The sequence below is a fragment of the Equus quagga genome, chromosome 8, assembly GCF_021613505.1.
Source record: "Equus quagga isolate Etosha38 chromosome 8, UCLA_HA_Equagga_1.0, whole genome shotgun sequence".
Taxonomy (NCBI): Eukaryota; Metazoa; Chordata; class Mammalia; order Perissodactyla; family Equidae; genus Equus; species Equus quagga.
The window spans coordinates 69,342,335-69,355,801 of record NC_060274.1 but is presented as its reverse complement, the minus strand read 5'-3'; the positions used below and the strand labels follow the sequence as shown (position 1 = coordinate 69,355,801).

The following is a 13,467-nucleotide window of genomic DNA, read 5'->3' as shown; positions in this document are numbered from 1 at the left end:
TAATGTGTCCCCATCTGAGCTCAGTAAATGCAAGGAATGCCAAGGACCCTTTGAAGAGGGAAGAAACTTGGCTCCAGATAGGTAGTAAACCATCCTGCAGATTTCCTGGAAAGAAAGATCCAGAACCTCCACCTCAAGCATATGGACCCAAAGATCTAATGTGTCTCCTTAAACAGTTTATTTTTATAGCTTGAATCCGTAGGAATCTCTTGATTGATAGCACAGCAGCAGCGTGAGTACACAGTGAACTGTTCAGGGCAAGCTGCTGACTTGCAGCCATTGTGTTGACCTTCTGACAGGGAAAAAAAGTAATGTGCATTTGGGTGCCTCTGAGTAATGTCCGTTTATAAATTTAGCTGTAATACATACAGTGAGATAATAGGAGTAGGGATCAATTTTTTTGGAAAGCATCAATTTTTGTATTGAATTTTAAATTACCTGGATTATTGAAACCTAATTACTTATTTCCTCCCTGTGAAAGCTGGAGCAGGATGTCAAATTGTAGTCTTGAGAAGATAGGATTTTATACATGAGAAATCTGTATTAAGAAACCCTTGGTAATAGCAACTCCCAGTGGACACATGTATAACACAGAAAAGATACCTGCCAGGAAACCTTTGCTCTCTCCTAGTAGTATTTTCTGGGAGAAAAAGCAGTTCCAACCACAGCAGTCCAAGAAGTGTAGGGGAGAAGCGCTCTGAGAAGAGAAGCACAGGCTTTCCAAACTCAAAGGCATTATAGAGCTGGTCCACTCCTCTCAGATGTTGAAGATGAATGTCTACACTCTTCATTAAACTATTCAGAAGGCATTTTACAGCTTCCCCAGAGGGTCCTATTAATTTTCCGGGTTTTTTCCAAATATGGATGCAAATAATACTTATCTGGTTTTTCTCTACATGTTAAAAGCCATTTTCCCACTGAAATTGGGGCTATTCTCCAATGCAAAGATAAGTCAAATTTTAAAAGATTTACCTTGGAAATCATATTTTCAATTTCTTTCCAATACAGTAGAGTATCCAACGTATTTCTTTCTTTCTAATACTGTTTGACACTAAAAAACCAATGTGTAAATGATTTGCGATAAACTCTCTGTGCACTCTTCTTCCATCTTTTAGGAGCAATGACATTCTTTATGAGAAATAGACAGGCATGTAAAGTATATTACCTACCTTGACTAATTGTTTTAATTTTATGAATAGTTGTCCCTGTAAGAATCTCAAGATGTTGTTTTCCTTTTTCTTCATGTGTTTGATCATCATAACTTCAATATGGTCATTTAATTGCAATTGTCTTACAATGACTAACTACTTTTCCATTACAATTTTTCTCTGAATATTTTGTTTATAATATTGGGAGATAAGGCAAAGAATTAACAATAGCCACCTTTGACTAAATTCCAGAGGATTATCGATCCCATAAATAAAGGGAAAATTTTGCTAAAATTCTGTTAAACTGAACAAGTATGGTTTGAAACTATGAGTTCCTTCCACATCACCAGTATTGCTTCTTTATGACATCTAGTCTCTTCTTAAAACCTCACCTCTAACAACTTCGGCACACTTGGTACTAGCTTCAAAAAGAAGGAAGCAGAAGGAGAGAGGCAAAGTCAAGTTGAAACAATAGTGCAAGCACATCACTTAGCAGCCACATTTGTCTTCTTTCCTTTACCCCAAAAATCCTCTGTTATCAAGAATAGAGATTTTCTTAAAAAGAAATATGCATTATGAAAAAAATACATTTATTTAGTAGTCAAATAAATTAAGAAACACCTCAAGAAACATGAAAACTATTTCATGAATAGCCAAGAAAGAATTTTAACTTTGAAGGGAAATTAATTCTGCCTTTTAATGCTGGTTTTGGCCTCAGAAACTATGACAGAAACAGCTTGTGTGCAATTATTATTTTCAGAGTAGCAACTATAAAATTATCCGTTCAGCAAATGCTTATTGACCACCTGCTAAGCGTCAGGCACTGTGCTGTCTCCTATGAATAAGAAAGGCCTCAAGTTCCTAAATAAAGTAGTCAAGGTCAACCAAATATTTCACAGTCAACCGCCCTCAGAAAAGTCTGTGGGATTCCCAAAGTGGTTCAGGATTCAAAGAGAAATTTATAACAGCAGTGTATTTTTATCATTGCAAGAGATGCTACTTGTCAAAATATGATTTTTTGTTCTGCAGGGGGCTGCTTGGTGGTGCGCCAGCCTGATGCTGACAGGTCTTGTAACCCACCGTGTAGTCAACCCCACTCGTACTGTAGCGAGGTATGTGTGAATTCATTAGGGTAGACAAGCTAGCTTCATCATTTGTCACCCCACTGCCTCTTATGCAATCCATTTCCCAAAAGAAAGCATGTCTTGAGGCATAAAAATTCTATTTTTGGACCTCTCCTTTTACCAATATAAACAATTCTGAATGCACTTGCTTCTAATGTTAGAATAAGTTGTATGCAGTACAGACAGTGTGTTCTTTTTTCTGTGGTTAAAACAGAAATTACCTGTAGTAAATTCTCAAAACAATACTCCTTTAAAGCCTTCTCTTCAAGTCAGATCTGTTATGCTTTCAAAGATCACTTTGCATGTACAGTAGAAATCTTCTTGTTCTCTTGCAGACGAGGACATGCAGTTGTGAAGAAGGGTACACCGAAGTCATGTCTTCTAATGGTACACTTGAGCAATGCACACTTATTCCTGTGGTGGTGATACCCACCATGGAGGACAAAAGAGGAGATGTGAAAACCAGTCGGGCAGTACATCCAACCCAACCCTCCAGTAGCCCAACAGGACGGGGGAGAACCTGGTTTCTACAGCCTTTTGGGCCAGGTGAAGTGACTAGACAGCGCTGATGTAGAATTCTTTAGTTATACATTTAACCAACACCAAAGGATTAAAAAATGAACAAGCATTTTCATATGAGCTACTTATTATTTCATCTCTACTCATTTATTTTGATACTGCCATATGTTCCTTTTTTTTTTTACTACTATTATGAAGAAAGCACTCCTGCTCAAAGTTCAGAGAAATGAAATTACTTCCTTCTGAGAAAAATTTTGGGATTGATATTACTTATTTCAATTTCAGTCCTAAGCTTACAAATATAATTATTTCACATTGAACAAAGAAATCTCACAATGAAAATATTAAGAAAAAAGCATATTCATTCAGTCATTCGTAACTGGAACAAGTAAAACTATAAAGACGTACAAGAATTTTTCCTTTGACCACAGAGCAGTAATAATTTGAACCTTAAATAGGAACATCAGGAATTCAGTGCTGTCTGGGGGACACAGGATAGCCAGACCAATTTCTTTCAGCCCTTGGAGCTGACACACTCAAGTGCTCAGTCTATACTAGCACCAGACACACAGGGGCAGGGATGGAGCTTCCCTGTCTAAATGGGACAATCTAAACTTGGAGACTGATCAGACCTTGTCGTATTAAATGGACAGCTCTTAATGTGTCTAGTAATGGACTTGAACCCAATACAGGCAAAAGTTTGAGGGCCTCACGAAATACTATCCCTACTCTGTACACTTTCTAGCTCCATTTGATTCAACCACACACTTACCCATAGAACTAAGCTGGTCCTTAAAAATGTGCTATGTGTGCTATATGGTAACTAAGACCATGCCACTTTTTCTCACATCCTAGAGAGATTACTAGTTTGTGACCAAAGGAAATCTCCAAGCAAAGCCAGGCATAAACTACTTTATAGCTCCATTAAAGACATGAGAAATGAAGGAAGGAATTTGCATAGCTAGCACATCTCTATTTTTAATGCATTAAGTCAAAACACTTTCCCTTATTGGAGAATCACTATTGGGGTTTTTAAAACTATTTTCAATATTTGGGTGACTCATGTTTAACCACATTATCCCTTCCTTGATTAGGTTTTCAGCTAAAAATAAAATTTATTTTGCAAGGCTGACTTGTCTGTGTAAGCATGGAAAACTCTTCTTCTCTCAGTGTGCAAGACAGTGGACCAGCAAACGGCCATTAGCAATCTTGACCTTGACCAAGAATCCAAGCAGATCTCCTCAATCAAAATTGGTTTTTAAAAAGAGAATATTATTATTGTCATTTTAAATTTAATATATAGTTTTCCTAAAGTGAACATTTTAATGTATTAAAAAGGCACATGTTCTAAAAAAGTACCTTTAGACTTTTAGATATTTGTTGAAGAACCCTCAAGGCAGATAAACCCAACAGTGGAACAGCTGTCTTGATTTTAAACCCAGACACAATTTTAAAAATCTTTAGATGTGAAAAGAAAGGCTATTTAGAACACTAGCCTGTTTATTTCCAGCAAATGAATCCTTAAGTTGATTCAGCTCTAGGTGGAAAAACACTTCCCAGTACTAATTTGCTTTTGATGCCTTCCAAATATTGAATAAAGCAGAATCTCCATATGGTTGATTTGCCCAATCTATAACTTCAACACTAATATCATATGTTTAATTGTATGTATGCAACTGAAAGTATATATTGATGTCAGGATCAAGTTAAGTTAGCCAAAGTCATTAGTAGTATCTTCTGTTTGAAGTTTATTCAGAACATAAAACTGAGAAGTTCAAAGAGAATGAGACCAAAAAGCCAAATTAGAAAAGTCGCTTTTCTGTCTGATGCCATATAATAGAAGAGGTAGAAAAAGTTATTTAGAGATCCTTTTATATGTTAATCAAACTTGGTTATTTTTGCAAATGATATTGCCGAATCAATTTTAAAGCACGTATAAGTGTAAACTGGATAAAAGATTATTAATTCCAAAAAATGTCAAATATATTCACTTTCAACTCATCTGGAAAAAATATTGAAATGACAAAGTTTATGTTCAAATACCTGTCTGCATCACCTGTAAGTTGTAGGACTTTCTTGAATTGCATTATTTTTCTTCTGTTCTTATAATTGCCATTCTCAAAATAGAATGAAAATTGGAAGAAAATGTTTATATAGCATTACACATATATAGGATTTGAAGTAAAATTCAGATAAGCAGTAGAAATTTAAACATATTAACTTGAAATCTAGACTCAAATGGAATTGAAAACATTATTTCTTTCTTTTAAGCTCCATTTTCATTGATAATTTATGTTTAATGAAGGAGCATCTAATTCATAATAGCAGCTTTTCAGTAATCATTAATTGTGTCTAAGTAATCATTCATTTTGAGTGTTGAAAGGACTTAGTCATATGTGACTGGTCATTGGTCGTAGTTAAAGAGTGTCATATATATACCAGACTAATGTGAATTAATGACTAATATCCATTCGTCTTAGATGGGAGACTAAAGACCTGGGTTTACGGCGTAGCAGCTGGGGCATTTGTGTTACTCATCTTTATTATCTCCATGATTTATCTAGCTTGGTGAGTGTTTTAAAGTTTCAGAATTTAAGGGATACATAATCTATTTCAGAGGAAATGCTTTCAATTGACCATAGCATAGGAACAGCAAACAAATGTCTCAAATAAGTATTCCACATTTATTTATTGTTCATCTTAAGTTCTAAATAAACCTAGCTTTAGTCTTAGTTTAGAAACTACCAAATCTGAGCCATTTAATTTCTGAAGATGAGCCAGAGCTATTCCAGGTCATCTTCTCAAGTCCGTTCTCCTGGGTTATGCAAGAGAATATGCTTATGGTGAACTGTAGATTTTTATATTGAATTACTACTGGAGGAAAATATTATGGTAATACCTAATCTTATTCAACTATCTTTCTAAACATGTATTATTTATAAAGGTTTCTAGCCAAATGTAGATGATGATACTACTGTTATTTCTGTTGTTAGGACTAGAAGAATTTCTTTTCGATAATTCATCTTTACAGGGTAATAAAATATTTGATGGGTTCTGTTTTGAGTTTATTCAGAGCGTAAAACTGAGAAATTCAAAGATACCAGAAAATGAAATTTTAAGGTTGAATTTAGGCAATGTAGGCAGTTAAGCAATTTAGGTTTATGAGTATGTTTCATATTTTTTCATTTAAAACAATAAAATTTAAAATTGAAGATTGACTTTCTTTCTCTCAGTTTTAATGATTTTTTTTACAGCAAAAAGCCAAAGAAACCGCAAAGAAGGCAAAACAACCGACTGAAACCTTTAACCTTAGCCTATGATGGAGATGCAGACATGTAAAATATAACTTATCCTAGCAACAGCCACTGTCAGCTTTCTGACTTTGCAGTAGATGTCCAGAGGCCACAAACCTATTCAAACTGTGTGGATTAAAATGCATTGTAACTTTATAAAAGAGCATCATAAAAAGAGTGAAAATCACAGTGCCAGTGGAGATATCAAGACAAGTACCACTTACATAGAAACCATCAGCCCTGAGAATTCTAGCAGATTTAGTTGAATACATGCTGCATTCTGAGAGTCTTATGTGATCTTCTCTGAAATCTACCAACTGACAATTCACTTTCATCTCTACAATATGGTGGTGGAGTTGGTCAGTTAGGACGCCCAATGTAAGCCTCAGTCTGCAGTTAACCTATAGTACCATTTTAGCATGAAGAGTTCATACCAAGATCTCTACAATACTATAGTTAAGCATAACAACATGTATACTCAATTGAATGATACACATTATTATGTCAGATTAGATACTGGTTAATAAGCAATTTTAATGGTGAATGAAAGATAAGCTCTAAGCTGAGCAGAAAACCCCTCGAAGAAATTCAGCATCTTGGTGGTTGATGGTGGCTTTTATTGACCTGCATTTCAGAGGCAAAGACTCTTTTATAAGACTTAATTCTTGTCTCTCTCCAAAGTATGAATGCTGGACATGTACTAGTACCTTAGAAGAGTCCTTAAGTTCAGTATTTTCTAGTGGTTATTGTCTGAAAAACTAATTTGCTTGTGTTAATATGTTTCTACTTTCCCTAATTTTCAAACTGGTTGCCTGCATCTTTTTTGCTATATGGAAGGCACATTTTTGCACTATATTAGTGCAGCATGATAGGCACTTAACCAGTATTGCCATAGAAACTGCCTCTTTTCATATGGGATGAAGACACCTGTGCTAAGAGTGTCATGGAGACATTTATAAGTTCTTGTATCCTGAAGAGAGTAAAGTTCAGTTTGGATGGCGACAGGATGGAATTAGCTGTTACATCTGCTGTATACGCTCTTCCTCATCACTGCAGCCATTGTGAAATCGACGACATGGCGGTAATTTAAGTGTTTAAGTCCCGAACTCATTAACCCTCCAAAAGGTGGATCTCTCTAGGTGGTTTTTAATTGTACTTTGAAGGCTGTTTATGACTAGATTTTTATATTTGTTATCTTTGTTAAAAAAAGAAAAGAAAAGAAAAAAAGGGGCTGGTTGTCTTTTTAATTTTGAGCAGATGGAGAAAATAATGTTTGATGATTTTTGTAGCTAAAAGAAATCAAAATTGTGTGTTGCTTTTTCTTTCTCCCTAATTTGTTTTCATAGTTTCAGAATGAATGTATTTCAAAATTCGTAGTTGTGTCTTTCTCACTGGTAAAAGTTGAAGAGGTCTTTTTAACATATGATTCAAAAACTAAAATTTTTAAAAGAGAAGAATAAGTATTTTGTCCAGGGCTTCATAAAATATCTAGCCCAAGAATAGTAAACTTTTTTGGAAAAGGGCCAAACGGTAAATACTTTCAGCCAGGTCTATGTTGCAAGTTCTCAATTCTACCATTGTGAGAACACAGCCATAGACAATATACAGGGATAAAAGAATGAGCATGGCTGTTTTCCAATAAAAAAAAGTCGGCAGGCCACATTGACAGGTCGTGGTTTGCTGACCACTAGTCTAGAAGTTTTTTCAATGCTAACCCTCCATTGTGTCATCTTTAGTTTTCATTCATTCACCCTCAGACTGTGATCAGTGTTTAATTTCAAAGGTGAAAAGCAGTCATTAAACTTATCACTGTGTTGGATGCAGCTATATTTTTCACAGACGTAGCCCTGGGAATGGCACAGTGAATTAATATCTAACTTGGCAGACTTCTTTCATATGAAAAGAAAATTCAAAAGGTGCCATTAAGAAGCAATACCTTTTTCAGGCAACATTTACAACAACCTTGGGGAGAGGGCAGGACATTAGGTTTTCAGGTCTTTTAAAAATAGTATAACAAGCTATTTTATCTTATAGCTGTGTTCCTATAAAAGTGGTTTGGACTAGAAGGTATTTTACCTTCATACTAGGACTTGAACTCCCCCTGCTGTTCATTAGAGTATTTGCAGAAATTACAAAAGACATCAGATTAGGATGTCATTGTCCCCAAAATGAACAGATTTCTACATATTTCAATAAGAATTAAACGTGGTAAGCACTAATTCCTTATTCAATGTCCACTGTATTAGGCAATGTCAATCATTTCAAAGGAAGCAGGTGGTCAGGAAGATGAGAATTTTACCTTAAATCAAGGATTTAAACAAGGAAAAGCATGAAAACAAATTAATTCCAAATCATTTGTCTTATTGAAGAGGAAGACAAAAATAATATTGTTACTCTAAAACTTTGATTGTCAATATATGTATTCAGGAGTCTTTCAGATAATCCTCATGTTGATCTCTTTGAATAAAATGAACTCCATTTGTCCAAAATCCTTGAGAAAGAATCTATTGCAGTTACCTGAAGAATTCAGCAAACAGCCTTATGAAATGTCTGCAACACGTAATAACTTTGAAATGATTGAATAGAATAAGATATTGTTGCTACTAAAGCTGTACTTACAACATTGTAAAATGTCACTAATTCAGAAGGCAGATGAGTATCATCCTATGCATATGTTAAGAATTAAATGAATTAATTGATCAAAATTATAAAATGGTGTGAACATACAAGATGATTTTATTCACAAATTGGTTACATTTTATGACACTGTGGAGGAGACTAGGTTCAATGTGCCCTAACACTCGGGAGCGTATTGGAAGTTCATTGTTAGGATAAATAAATCCTGGATGGCCTCTTGTTAGAAAGGTGACTGGACGGGAATGTAGCTAGCTATCTACAAATTTTTGGACAAATGAAGGTTACTGTATTCATGTTTATAACGTGGAAATGGCCTTATTTTTGTTCCTGTCATGAGTCAATAATGAGTTCAATACTTTGTTGGAATTTCATCAAAATCCCTTCTCTCCCTATTCCTTCTAAGAATTCAGGAGTGGAATATAGTAGTAACTTGTCTATTGACACTTTTGCTTTACCAAAATGGTCTGTGAGCCCAGAAAGATTTAGAACTACCGGTCTATAAGTGTGAAGGTCTGTTTGGTTTAAAAGAAAAAGAAGAAGAAAGAAAAATATAGACACAATATTATACGCTTTTGTTGGACTCGTTCCATATAAACCACATAGAAATGGCGTAACTGATGTCTTGAAAAGGTTGACTTGCTTGTTCATCGATACCTGATCTAGGATATTGGCCATAATCCTTATTTCAAAGCCTTTTTGAGGACACTACAGTATAGCTTAAGCTAATTTGAAAAGGAGTACATAAAAGCATGTTCTTAATTACTTATAACAAAGCACAAGTTACTTATAACAGGACAAGTATTTATTGAATTATCACATGTAAGACACTCTGCTAGGCACTGTAAACAATTTAGGAATGGCTTTTGTATACAGACATATCTAAGACATTCAAAAGGAGGAAAAAAATGCTTAACAAGTGATGATAGCACTGAAACACATTACCCTTTACTCTGGATTTGTTTTTCACTGTGGTTAGTATTTTTCCTCATGTAACGTCCATGTCTTAGGCCCTGCTGTCAGGCTTCTCTTGTATGCCTCTCCACCCTCAGGGACGGTACGTGGCCATGGTCCTTGTGGCTTAATCAGAACTCTCTTAAGTTCCTGGACATTTCAAGATAAAATGATTTCTTTAAAACTTCTTGCTGGAAGCAAGTAACACCTCTCACAAATTTTTTCTTGCCTCCTCTAACTCCCTGTTCTTGACCTTTTATGATGATTCTCTCTGCCTGGTCTCTCTCTACTCTGCTCTCTTATCAACACTCTGCTCTCTTATCACCACTAACCTTGTCTACTTCCCTCAGAACCACCTTCTACTAAACATGCTCAAATTTTTAATAAGAAAAAAAGAGGTGAATATCTATATTTTCTTCCTATTGGAGTCAAAGTGTCACTTAGAATGCGAACATTTTGATTTAAACAGAATGGACTGGTCAACGAGATGAGTAAAAAACAAAGGAAAGCTGTGGAACACATGCCAAAAGAAAAAAGAAAAATAGACCCTTTTCTGTAAAAATGTCAGTTGCCACGCTGGACCCTCCGGCTCTGCTTATGTCCATCTGACCTCTCTTCACATCCTTCCCTACGTGAGGGACGCTGCACCTTTCAATCCTTCCAGAAAGGAGAGCCCATCTTAGGCTGATTTGGGGTCTGAATAGATTTGCAAGAATCAGGCTTCCCAAAGGATTTGAGGTCTCACTATTTATAAAAATATTACCAAATGCAAATGAGTTTCCAGTTTCATTTCCCCTCTAAGATTAAGGACGTTGAGAAGAGAGCAATCCATGAACAAACCTGTGAGGAATCTTGTCAGAGAGTCACCTGTCCTGGGTCTAGATTAGATGTGAGAACTGACACCTCTACCCGTCCCCCCGGTCCTGTCCTCAGAAGGCCGTGACGGCAGAACAGGATTTGGGACATCTGAAACTGGAGTGTGGGCCTAGCAAATATTACTCTTTATAAAAAGGATGATAATTCTGTATCTAGCAGGGACGCTGACAAATGGTTATGTCTACATTATCAAATGAATAAAACAACTGCTACATAGATAGAGTTAATTTTGTAGTTTTATGTTTTTTTTTCTTCTCCCGAGCCAGATCTTAAAATGGGCAGTATATGGAGACTTTTATTTGTGGGAGTCATTTTTTCAGGGATCAAAAATCTCTAGTCTATTTAGAATACAATTGGGTACCAGTCTTATTGTTGTGTTTTGTAGATGTCCCTTTGTTTTTAAAAGAGGTAGTTTCTAGATCATCTACTTTGAACTGTCAATGAACTTTTCCCAACTATTTTTCAGGAATCTATTCATGTTTATTTTTAAAAAGTAAACATTAAGATTCCCTTTCTGGTACTTTTTCCTGCCTATTTCTAGCACAGAAATTTGAAGAGATCAGTATCTGTCATTGTAAAATAAAACTTTATTAAATTTGCAATATATCTTTCTATAAATTATAATCCCCTAAATGTGTTTTTCGGTTAATTTAATTACCTGAATATTTATTTTGTTTAATTAAGGGGGCAGCTGTCTAAGAAATTTTTGTTAATATTGCTTTGTAAATTGTGTAATGTAATTTATTTTAAATTATGTACATTTCTTTTTTAACGCACAAATGTCTATGTACAATTAACTACAGATTTGCAAATAATGTCACTAAGCTTTATTCAGTTAATACAGATGGCATGTGAAGATGTAGTATGCTTTTTTACATTTTCATATGGATTATTTGTAAATAACTATGTTGCTGACAAACATAAACACAAATCATTTTCATTCTACTCGTGTGTATCTGTGTTTTAATTTGCATCATTTGCTGCTCAAATGTGAGTTAAAAAAGTATCAGTGAATATCCAAATCCTTTTACTACTGTATTGCCGGTTCCTGGGTCTTTTTTAACTACTCCAATTTAGAAGGTTCGAGAGATGCAAAACTTTGCTTGAAAAGTGAGGCTACCAGATTAACCATCATTAGCAAAGGACCTCGATTTCCAGTCAATTAAAAGAGCACCAGCAGAGGATGATCAAACCTCTAGAATAGAGTGCAGCTCTTCTTGCCCCCTCCGTCAGAAAGCAGGCCTCTCTCTGTCCCTTCTCCCTATGTCTACCAATAAAAGATTAAACCTTAAAACAAAGCAGGAACCCACTCATTAACAAATTGATTTCCTTAATTCCTCAAATTAAGATTCACGCATTTGCAAATTCAGAAAGGGATACACAAATTAGATAAATTACTGCCAGAGTGGTTTGCAGTTACAACATTTTCTGAAATAACTGTTTGTTAAAATATAACTAAGCAGAGAACCTGTTAAACACTTAGTATATGAACCACTCAGACTATGCAGCTAGCCTCAGACTCTTGATTAAAATAACGATGATTTGCAGTCTCCTTATTTTCTGTATTCATTACAATTGAATCTAGATGAGGATTTCTAAAGTGTATCACCCAGATATTTCTTTAGGTATATCTGGACATTCATGGTCAAATTACTAACTTCATTATTTGTTTTGCAGCTTCAGTTTCTGTCCTGCAAACACAGTGTGACTGGTCTACATGCTACATTTGCTTCTTCTGAGTCCCTGGTGAATCCTTGCATTTAACTCTGAACATATTCCAAGAAAAAGTCAACACACACTTCAATTTACGCTTCTCGTCAGTGTCAGTTACTCTCCAAAGATATTAGATACAAACAGAAATGCCAACTGCCCTTTGGCTTCCTGATGATGCAGTTTTTGTCTTCTTTTTTTTTTTTCCAGATGACTTCCCCTCCCCACCTCCCTTCATAGCATCTCCCTGCCAAGGTAGCCCATCTGATATGCATCCTGCCATATTTTTCTCCTTGATCATAAAATCTTATAAACATGATAAGGCTGGGGGAGGATGAGAGGGAGAGAGAAATGGCTGAATTGAGTAGACACAATCAGAAAACAGCTTCATTTTTTTTTCCCCTTTAACTGTTTGCAAACACAGTACAACGTCCTTTGTCCCCAAACCCTGGCAACACCTAAGGCAAATCCCATAGCCTTTTGGCCACCATTTGAGTTATGAAAAAGCCCCAGTCCAGGCTGAAATAAAACATCCATCTTTCTCATTGTTTTCCTTTCCTTGACCACTAGCACAGTCAAGCAACTTTTCATCTTTTCATACATGTATTGGCGATTGGGATTCGGTCCTCTATTACAAATAACTTGCAAGAATCAGGCTTCCCAAATGATCTGAGGTCTCACTATTTATAAAAATATTACCAAATGCAAATGAGTTTCTAGTTCGATTTCCCCTCTAAGATTGAGGCGTTGAGAGGAGAGCAATCCATGAACAAACCTGTGAGGAATCTTGTCAGAGAGTCATCTGTCCTAGGTCCAGATGAGATGTGAGAACCGACACCTCTGCCCGTCCCCCTGGCCCTGTCCTCCGACAGCCGTGACCACAGAACAGGATTTTGGGCGTCTGGAACTAGAGTGTGGGCCTAGCAAATATTACTCTTTATAAAAAGGATGTTTTGTAGTGTGAGATGATAATTCTGTATCTAGCAGGGACGCTGACAAATGGTTATGTCTACATTATCAAATGAGTAAAACAACTGCTGTAGATAGAGTTAATTTTGTAGTTTTATGTTTTTGTTCTTCTCCTGAGTCAGATCTTAAAACAGGCAGTATATGAAGACTTTTAGTTTACGGGAGTCATTTTTTCAGGAGTCAAAAATCTCTAGTCTATTTAGAATACAATTGGGTATCAGTCTTATTATTGTGTTTTGT

At 35.7% G+C, this 13,467-nt stretch overlaps 1 protein-coding gene across 4 annotated transcripts in view; it reads left to right on the top strand.

The window, feature by feature from the left end:
- Positions 1-11,474, top strand: part of THSD7A (thrombospondin type 1 domain containing 7A) — a 402,469-nt gene extending 390,995 nt beyond the window's left edge. For 3 of the 4 annotated variants that reach the window (XM_046670674.1, XM_046670673.1, XM_046670672.1), the window contains 4 exons: positions 2,178-2,260; positions 2,608-2,818; positions 5,272-5,359; positions 6,046-11,474. In XM_046670674.1, coding sequence (XP_046526630.1) covers positions 2,178-2,260; positions 2,608-2,818; positions 5,272-5,359; positions 6,046-6,130 — 467 coding nt within the window. In that variant the 3' untranslated portion in view covers positions 6,131-11,474. Of the gene's footprint in view, positions 1-2,177; positions 2,261-2,607; positions 2,819-5,271; positions 5,360-6,045 lie in introns of those variants that run through there. The other variant, XM_046670675.1, reaches the window with a different exon arrangement.
- The last annotated feature ends 1,993 nt before the right edge of the window (positions 11,475-13,467 follow it).